This window comes from Seriola lalandi, unplaced genomic scaffold (genome assembly GCF_002814215.2).
Source record: "Seriola lalandi dorsalis isolate HSWRI2012SDOR001 ecotype SW California unplaced genomic scaffold, Sedor1 jcf7180002054524, whole genome shotgun sequence".
In the NCBI taxonomy this organism is placed as follows: Eukaryota; Metazoa; Chordata; class Actinopteri; order Carangiformes; family Carangidae; genus Seriola; species Seriola lalandi.
Window position 1 is genome coordinate 3,004,450 of NW_019525077.1, and position 9,890 is coordinate 3,014,339.

At 40.7% G+C, this 9,890-nt stretch overlaps 1 protein-coding gene across 1 annotated transcript; it reads right to left on the bottom strand.

Moving 5' to 3' along the window:
* Window positions 1-656: 656 nt before the first annotated feature.
* On the bottom strand, window positions 657-3,380 carry LOC111660921 (glial cell line-derived neurotrophic factor-like). Its single transcript, XM_023414358.2, has 2 exons — window positions 2,723-3,380; window positions 657-1,715 (listed from the first exon to the last, which is right to left on the bottom strand). The coding sequence occupies exons 1-2, from the start codon at window positions 2,955-2,957 to the stop codon at window positions 1,150-1,152; spliced, it is 801 nt and encodes a 266-aa protein (XP_023270126.1). The 5' UTR covers window positions 2,958-3,380; the 3' UTR covers window positions 657-1,149.
* Window positions 3,381-9,890: the final 6,510 nt, after the last annotated feature.

Here is a 9,890-nt window from a genome sequence, read left to right on the forward strand (position 1 = left end):
AACAAGGTTGACAGATTTATAACAGCATGGTTTCAAAGGACAGAAACAATGATTCCTGTGTGTACATTACAGAATACACTGCATTGTGTAAGAATGCATTTATTAACAATTAAATGGGACTATTTAAAGGTGATTACTGTATAAAAATAAAATGTAGTCATGTTTTTAAAGTGAGGAAATCTTGTTTCAGTACCACAGCAATTCATCTTAGAGGAGGACATGAGACTAACCATGAATCATCAACTGTTCTTCTAATCTGAGAACAAATCTAAAGCTTTTCTTACCTCATAAAAAAAACAAACAAACAGGAAATAATGCAGTCAAATGACACTCAGCTCGTACAACATTGTAAACGTTAAGATCATGAGGAAAGTTTTCCTGTGAATAAAAACTTTAATAGTGCCCTGTGGAGTTTTTGACCACTAGTAGCACTATAGAGCAACGTTTTAAGAGTATCACCCTGATTTTTTTTTTTTTGTATCGTGCGTACGTGCAGGCAAACGTGTTTGTTTACAAGACAACTCCGCAGGGCACCTTAAACATAAGTTCCTGATGCGTAAAAGATCATTTTTGCAATGTAAACCACCCAGTTGTTTTACTGCTTCTATATGGAAATAAAAATTATTTGATTTAAACCTTTGGCACACGCTAAAATATCACATTACAATAATAAATAACATTTATTAATTTTATAAAAACAAAAATAAATATCAATAAGTTAATATATTCAAGATTTCATAAATACATTTCACAAGTGTCCATGTAACATATGTGCTATACAGTAGACAGAGTGAGTCTGCTGAATTGTGTTTGAGCTTGTTTCAGTCTTTTTGGTTGAGTATCCGTGGAAACATTTCAAATTACACTGAACAGATTTGTGATGTAAGGTGTGGACAGTAAAGCAAATCGTGGATATTGTGATGGAGCTCAGGTTGAAAAGAAGCGGATTGGCCATCGCTTTGGGCTAGAAACTGAAGTGATGCCACCTCTTCTCCTTATTTACTCATTTACTGTTGGACTCAAGTCAAGCATGGTAACGTGTCACGCCAGAAAGTTTCCTCACAATTTCAAAAATCTGAAGAAAAAACACCCAATACCATACTTCAAAGTGGGAGTCAATGCAAAATTACACAAATTAGTTTACACTTGCTACACACAGCCACACTTCCTGGCAGAGTGCTTCTTCACGGTGTGGTAAACAAGGTTGTCATCCAGAAACGAGAGATCATCGTCAAATGCTATTGGTCGGCAGCAAGCCTGAGGGGGTGTGTCTCTGGAAGGAAGCCTCCTGTTATGAGCGAGGTTATACAGGATTTTGTCGTAGTTGGTCTCGGACTTCCTGCAGGGTCCTGAGCAGTACCTGAATATCATTTCCTCACTTGAGCGGTAGCCCAGACCAAGGTCCGTCACGTTGAGGTGGATCTGTTTGAGCACACAACCCTGTCCTCGTCCACTGCCGCCTCCTCCTCTAACCTTCCTGCCTGTCTCCCCTCCTCTAGCTCCTCCTCTTCCACCCTGATGGTTCACCCCCTTTGTCCTCTCCCTTCTGTGTCGAGCGCTGCTGCTTGAGTTTTCTTTGGAGGGGGAGGAAGTGGTGGAGGGTGAGGTAGATGAGGACGTGGTGGATGACGAGGAGCGACGTATTCTGCTGATGGTCACTTTGATGAAGTCCACCACATCTTCAAACTCACCCGGCAGGGGCTCGTCCATGAGGTCTGAAACACATTAAGAGGAAATGGCACTCTTAGAAGGGAATATCATATTGGACGAAACCCATTGTTTACCACACCACACTGGACATTGAAGAATTGGAGTATTGTGTCAGATACCACCCGTCCAAATGCAAAAATGCTAACACCCTTTTTTTTTCTGCAGTGGAATTCCATTTGAACTGATTCATCCAGTTTACAGAAGGATCCCATTCTTATTTATGCACCACACAGTTGTATGTTTGTGTGGACTTCATTATGGCTACAGCAGCCAGTATGTATCCTTGTGGTGCAAGACCTAAACCACTAGATCGATTTGTGGACAACTATTTTAACAATCAATCGGTTGTTAAGTAATTTTTTATAGCAAAAATTAAAGACATTCAGACATGTATGATTAAGTTTTAGACCGTTAACCGGACAAAATGAGCAATTTGAGGACATCACCTTGAGCTTTAGGAAATTGTGACAAGCATTTTTACATTTACATTATAACATTTCATACAGTAGATTAGATTTATTCAGAGCAAGAATAATCATTACATGCCAACCGACATAATTTATTTATGTCAAAAACTAAAAAGCATGTTTTATGTGGGCGTTCACTGTGGGGAAAGTATTAAGAAAGTAATAAGATCAAAATCCACAAACTCCACTAGCTCTGACTTAGGTAACCCTAATTGGTTAGAGGGCAGAATGAGATTGGATATTGGAAATGTTTCAGTAACTATATGCACTCTAAAATTTAAAAAGTTTTTCAGTGCCAATTTAAGTCTAAACAAAGTTGTTTTGTTTTTTCCTGAAGTGAAAATGTGCCAATAGAGTGTCCAGTTCCAAGTTTCTTCTATATTGTAGCCTATTTTTTTCATCTGTCAGACACAGATCATAATATAGGCCTCACTTGTTTAAGAAATACAAATAATTCTAGTCTTAGCCAGCCTGCTTCTTGCAAATTACGTCTTGGCGTGGTTGTTGCACTTTTGGCACGCCGTACAAAAACCACAGGCTCTTACATTTTGCTCCTCCAGCCAGCGTCTCTTCCCAGTCCGCTGCATCCGCCTCAGCGCGGCTGATGCCGTGGGAGGTGACAGACAGGCGGATCTGAACCGGCGGGAGCTCCAGGGGACTCTCGTCGGCGCGCCCTCTCCTCTTGGTGGACGTGGACCGCTGCGGGCTCCGGGGCAGCGGGCTGGCGTGCACGGCGCTCAGCAGTATCAAACAAGTGGTCAGGCTATCCCATAACTTCATTGTCCACTTCAGTCCGACAGAAGGACATGGCGCGATGCAAAATCAACAGGTATCATCTGACAACGACGATAAACGGCATATTGAAGACGTCTAATAGCTGGAGAGGAAACGGTGCGGCGCGCTCATCAGCTCTCGTCACTGGAAATGTTGAAGATCAATGTTTTATTGCCCGCGTACTGTAAACTGCACGCTATCACTCTCATGCCAGCTGGCAATCACTCTGCAGCGTGGCGCAACATCCGAGGCGCACGAAACCTACGGCAAAAGCGTGAAATGACTTCCCTCTGAACTTGTTTGCAAACAGACGGATCCAACGACGCCTCTCGGAGGACAAAAATGATTCCCAGTTCACAGTCCCTCACTCGGGTTTTCATTCAGTTTCTATTGCACAATGCGGTGACGCAAACTCCCGTTCATCCTCACTCACCATCAATCCTGACTGAGGGGGAGCGAGAGGTCGAGCAGGAGAGATGGGGAGTGGTGGTGACGTCTAACGGTCCATCCTCTGCTTCTTCCAGTCTCCACCCATGCAGACAACACAGAGGGATGGAGTCCAACTTCATGATTGAACTTAGTGAGGTTAGAGGAGTTATGTTATGAAAGAGGCTCAGTCTGTGTTCTAGGAAGAGAGAAGTTTCACACTTTCCACTAACAATACGCCAGATTCCCCCTCCTGCTTTTGGTGTTTGGTTGATATTGGACGGGAAATGTGTTTCTAATCAGCCAGTCAAAACAGACTGGGTAGACTGTGTTGCTACTTATAACCACAGTGTGCTTGAAATCACACTGTTTTACAGCTGATGAGCAGATGATATTGTACACCAAGGGCTCTGAGCTGATGTCCACTACAGCTTCACTCGTAGAGTTTTCTTTTGAAAATATTTTCCCTTCTATATTTAGCAACAGCAAATGTTATTTTGAATCTTACATCGTGACTAAGTAAGGATAAGACATTAAATTTCCATTAATTCAATTACATTGGCTTAATGCTTTTCTCAGTTTCTTTAAGGTACATGTCAAGAACCACTGGCTCACAAGGTGTAAATGAACATTTTAAAGACGTGTTAAATCGGGGAAAGATTTTATGGCTTTTGTTGTGTAATAATTGCATGTTACTGTGATATAATGATGTTGAGAAACACAACAAACTATATGGATCAGCTTACCTCACATGCTTTGTGCGTGTAGATGCTAAACATATTAAACAATTGTAAACTGGAAGCTGGAAACCAGCCATAGCATCAGTAAGAAACGCAGGACTGCTTTGTATAAAGTGGCAGATGAAATCCTTCTGTTGTCACATTGTGGCCTCATCTCAGCATCTACCTCCTCAGTACTTCAGTGAACGAATGTGAAAATTCCATCTCATCTGTTCACTGTGTCAACTCATGTTGTTATTCAATCTCTTATCATCTTTTTTAGAAGACATAACAAGGCAGAGATGTGCATGGGTGAAACTATGATTGAAACCAGAGGAAAGATGAGTGAAAGTGATCTGAGGAGATTATGTGCCTGCGTGTCAAGTGCTCTCCTTCCAAGAGTAGTTAAAAGCTGTTTATTTCACTTTAGTCTGCAGCACAGTAAAAATAACTGCACACACAGCTGTAGTGTTTAAAGACTTTTTGTTCAGTGTAAAGCATTACAAATAGTATAGATGATAATGTATACCACATGAGCTTATTTGATTCAAAGTCCAGATGGATCAAGCTCTAGTTCATTTATATGGGGATGTCCAAAGCCAAGACTAGACCATTAATGCAGTTATTTTAAATGTAGAGTGTTTCATCTCTCAAAGTTGGTCCCCTATGGCACCGGAACCAAAACTTGTCATAAACACAGTTCACTTGTCTTCTGATTTTATCCAAATGAATCCTTGCAATCCTTGAAATATACAGACCTGTCTCTCATTTGTGTTGTTCCCAGCAGCCTTCATCTTCTCTGTTCTTTGAGAGTGATTATTGTGGATAAAAAGTACATCTGCTGTGGTGCACACCCTTTTTTTTTTCCCCAGAAAAATCTTTCCATTTCCTCCAATCTAGTTTGAGGCAGGCCTTAAACTTTACAGCAGTTCATGAACAAGCCTGATGTGAAATACATACTGGAAGTCCATAGGCATTCTAACAATATATGCAGATGTGTAAACATACACGCTCGTCCATGCACCCTTGAAGTGTAGCCTTTCATGATGAATCATGTTTGTGTCAGTGCATCCGCACATGTGGGCCACATTGTATTGTAATCACTTGACTACGCTGAACATGCAAAAACCATTTGAGCATCCAAATGCGCTGTTACTGTAAATTCATACAGAATAAGAGTTGACTCCCGCTTGTGTTTTTAGATGTTAGTGTACTAATCACTCAGAGGAGGCTCCCCTCTCCACTGACTTGCTCACTTAACTATGGAAATACCTCATCCTCAAGCAATTACAACCTTGCCAAGCAGCAAATATACCAAACAGATGTCCATTTCCCTTCTCGCGAGGCATGAGGGCTAATCGGGGGCTGATCTGCAATTGAATCTGTCAGCCATTTTTGGGCCTCAGTTTGACTCGCATGTAACCGGCTAATTGCACGGGTCATTTCACCAGTCATTATCGGCCATCATGAAACTGCAGCCCCAGGATGGCTTGTGGGAGGGAGGAGCTGACAGCTGGAACTGATGTCTGATTTGGGACATGGCTGCCGGTGTAGTAATTAGCAGGAAAAAAGAATGTCCTGACTTGACGCACTGACAAGGAGAGTGGGGAGATTAGCAGTAATGTATTCTGCATTTGCAAGTGCTTTAATGTCATAGTCAAAGACTTGTTTCTTGCCATGATAGATGTGCATGGTTTGAGGGATGGTAATATCGGTCAGTCAGTTGGTCCGGACTGAAATATCTCAACAACTATTTGATGACTTGGCATTTAATGTGGTGCACTATGGAGAATAACTCCTAATGTCTTTGCTGATTCCTTCACTTTTCTCCCAGGGCTGTGGTCTAGTCAAAATTTGTCATGGCATTTGTATCAGTCTTAGCTTTTAGTATTTAGTTTTTGTGTTAGTCCTAACACACTGAACTAAGATGGTGAACATGGTAAACATTCTACCAGCTGATCATTATCATGTTAACATTGTCACTGTGAGGATGGTAGCATGCTGACTTTATCATTAGGCGCAAAGCACGGCTGCATCGAGGTTCAGAATCACAACAAGGCTGCTAACATGGCTGTTTTATTTATGTCAGATTGATGTACAATAACAGCTATTTCTCCAGCAACTGCCATGGTTAGGGCTCAGGAGCAGGGGAGGCTGACCAGGTTTAGACTGAAAAGGTCAACTTTAACCACAGAAGGGCTTGGTTCACTTTGGATTCACTTAATTTAGTATGTGTATATTAACATTTAGTACAAGAAGTTACCAAAAATAAGAAAATAACCAACCATACTTGTTTAATTGTTATCAAATCAGCTCCCTGACGTCAGCTTAACGTAGTTTGACTGCAGAAGTAAGAGGTTCCCTTTGCTGATGATTTTATAGCTACTTATGGATTTGGGTGGATCATTGAATACATGATAAAAATCACCTCCTTGGTGTGCCACAGCGGTGCTTAGAGAGTAATCCACACCATATGTAGACGGGTGCTGCTGGAGCCTCGGGGTGAGAGTGATCAGGCTTTGGAAGCTGTGAGTGGAGTGGATGCCGTCTGCTGAGCTGAACCACTGGGAGTTGGCTCAGAAACGTTAAAGTGGGGTCAATAACAGTCGGTAAACAAATAGACCATTTACTCTACATTTGTTTTCAGTTTTCGTGATTGTAAGTAAATGACACATTTTCGTCAGCTGTATGTGGCTGTGGAAAACCTCTAAATGTCTGTTCATTAATATAAAAGGTGAAGAACAGTACAGTCGGTAAACTGGTTGAAAACACTTTACCCAGATGTGTTGATTTCTCACACATGTGCATGTAGGACTTAAATGCTGCCACTAGTGGACACTGTTTACCGCTGTTATTATCAATGTGTTACACATTGACAGCACATCAGAGGCATTAACACCTTCCAGTAATAGTTTTCTTTTTTCTTTATTTCATGTTCAACAACAATGACTTGCATACCTATCAGTAACTTCCTTTTCTGCAAAGCGACTGTGCGTATCCTGTTTTTGAAGGTAAAGAAATACATGTAGGACACTGAAAGAACTAAAACGAATGCTTATGATTATTTTTTTATATGCAGGTTGGCAAAAGCACATAACTGATCTGAATGTTTTGGAGGCTGGTGGATGATAGCTCAAATAATGACTAACATCAATTTATCTTTAGTGATCTCCATGGTGTGGTGAGAAAGAACCAATTAAAATCTGACAAAACATGTCACACCCCTTTGACTACAGGCTGCTGTTCTTCTCATCAAGTTTAACAATTTTCTAAACCACCAGTCTGGTTTATTTGCTTGTTTTTAGCTTAAAATAGAAAGGAACAAATCATGTCTTTACTTGGGACAAGGCTCTTCTGAAAGATACTCTGTGTTTCTCTCATGGTTTGAATACGTTTGCTTACCAAAAGGAAAAGGTTTTTGTTAATTTAAATTAGATTACTATAGAAAATACAGATAGATGGACTAGTTGTTTGTCTGACAATGTTACGTGAAGTGTTACGCGGCTTTGTTTTGTCAGGTGGGTTCACCTGAGAGTACGTCCCTCCCTCTCCTGTGTGTTTGTCTTTGTCCAGGAGATGGAACCAGTGAGTTCTTCACATGCATTTCAGTGTCCATCACCTGAGCCGCTGCACATCATCTCGCTACTCTTGTGTAGTTACACTTGGTGATAACCATCCTCAGTTGTTCGATTGTCGAGATCCTTTTGCCATGTTTACAGTTTAGCTGCAGTCGACATCACTGATCTGATGACATATCTAGAAGTTTTACCCAGTTTTGGATACACTGAAAACTGGTCTTCAGGTTTGGGTTTTCAGTCAGTTGTCCCTAATATTGAACATTTCTTTTATTTCATGACTCACAGTACCCAGATTCTGTTTTTGCTGAAAACATTTGTCATAACAGGAAACACTGAAAACTGACTTAAGCTCTAACTCCACTGAAGACATTACTGTTTCATTTCTTTCAGGTCTGTCACAAGCTCCAACTGCCAAACCCTGGACCGGGTTGAAATGTAAAAGAAGGTTCTTTCATATCGGTGCTCAAGTGTCAAAATTGATTTTTATAAAATCAAGAACAGGTGAAGATTTGGCAAAAATAAGTGAGAACACAAGGTCCAGAAAACATTTGAGCTGTATTATTTTGAAGTAACTGAGCATGACATTGTCTGCACCCTGCTGATAACATTTCATTACCAATGACACAAGAAAAGCTTTAGTGTGTGTCAAAATGTAGGATCATAATTGCAGAAAATCATCTTCCCTTTGTCCACACTGTGGAGCTTCTCTAAAGTGGCAATGATGATATTTCACTCACAGTATCTCTCTCTGGCCTCTGCAGAGGTGTAGTTCTCTGGCTGTTCCTGTGGAATGTTTTTTGTTGATTGGATGATAATAGCAGGTGAATAACCTGGAATAATGAGATCACATTTTACCTCTGTGACCCACAGAGTATATAATTGATGTCACATGTGAATGTGAAGAAGGATGGAAGCAAGTAGAACAGAAATTGACAGAACCGTACATTGCACAGTAAGACTAATATTATACTGTATTTTGTCTGAAGGTCTTTGATTATGGTTGGCGGTGTGATTTTCTTTTGGTCATCATTGGTAAACTGACAGCTGCATGTCATGCTTCTGATTTGAAATGACCAACTATACTTGATTTGGTTGTCTGACTAGGTCTATGGAATTGCTGTGTCATCTCAATCTAAGCACAGATATTCAGAGAGCTCCTATTACTACACCTGTTAGGAGCCAATATTCAGTGTTTTAGCACTGGTCACATGGAAAAAATGAGAGCTGTCATCTCATAACCCAACTCGTGCGTATGAAATAATGTCCTGTGAGTAACACATGACAGCTGCGTTTTCAAGATATTCACCTTCAGCAAGTCTCAGCCTCAGGTTAATAGCACCATTCTACCTTTACAATACAAGCTGTCAGACAAATTCTGATGGTATGATCTGAGATATACTGTAGCTACACAGAAGGAGTCATTATAAAAATGACTGCAATGAACATGTAAAACTACTCGAGGTGTCCACAGTGGTTATCACTGTGTATTACAAGACCCGAGTTTCTTTTTCTTTTTTTCTGTAGCTGACTGTGGATCAGGGCAAAAATGTTGGATCAGAATTAGATAAAAGGATTTCCACATTACTCTGTATAAATGAATGGCTTGAGTAACTGCTCAATTTTACATACTCATTTTGGATGAAGGTGGAATATTACGGACTTGGAAAATTAGGTCTAAGTAGACCACCAACAGAGTGAAAATGAAAATGGCTTAAGAAACCAGCCTGGTTTCTGGTTTCTGGTTAGCCCCATGTGGTAGCTCTAATATAATATAATACTATAATAAAAAAACCCACATGAAAAAAAATTTCTGCAGGACATGTGATGAGTAAAATTGCGTTTTCTCCAGTTTTCATAACAGTGGAGGCTGTGGACAACTTTGACTTGCACTTTATCAGTGTTAATAGTGCCTGGTACTGGTGTGCGCCCATTGTTCCCAGTCCTCTGTCTTTAGTGCTCCTTGATAAGAAAAATGCTTCTCTGATACCATAAATCTGATCTCTCCTGCAAACACCATTTTCTCTCTCTCTCTCTCTCTCTCTCAAATACACACGCACGTGAACATTGTGACTTTACACACGCGCGCGCAGACCACTCTTGTTCAAACTTTACTTCTGTTTCTTTTTCTTCAGGCTGCCACCACAATTAATGGCTCGTAATCAGCTGGACTGTTAGTGACACATTAATGAGCACAGAGCAGCTGCTATAGCCAACAT

Excerpts from the sequence above, each read along its gene's own strand:
- LOC111660921 (XM_023414358.2), bottom strand. The coding sequence starts at position 2,957 with ATGAAGTTATGGGATAGCCTGACCACTTGTTTGATACTGCTGAGCGCC. Across the intron at positions 1,716-2,722 it reads GCTGGCTGGAGGAGCAAAAT|ACCTCATGGACGAGCCCCTG; the intron begins GTAAGAGCCTGT and ends AATGTGTTTCAG.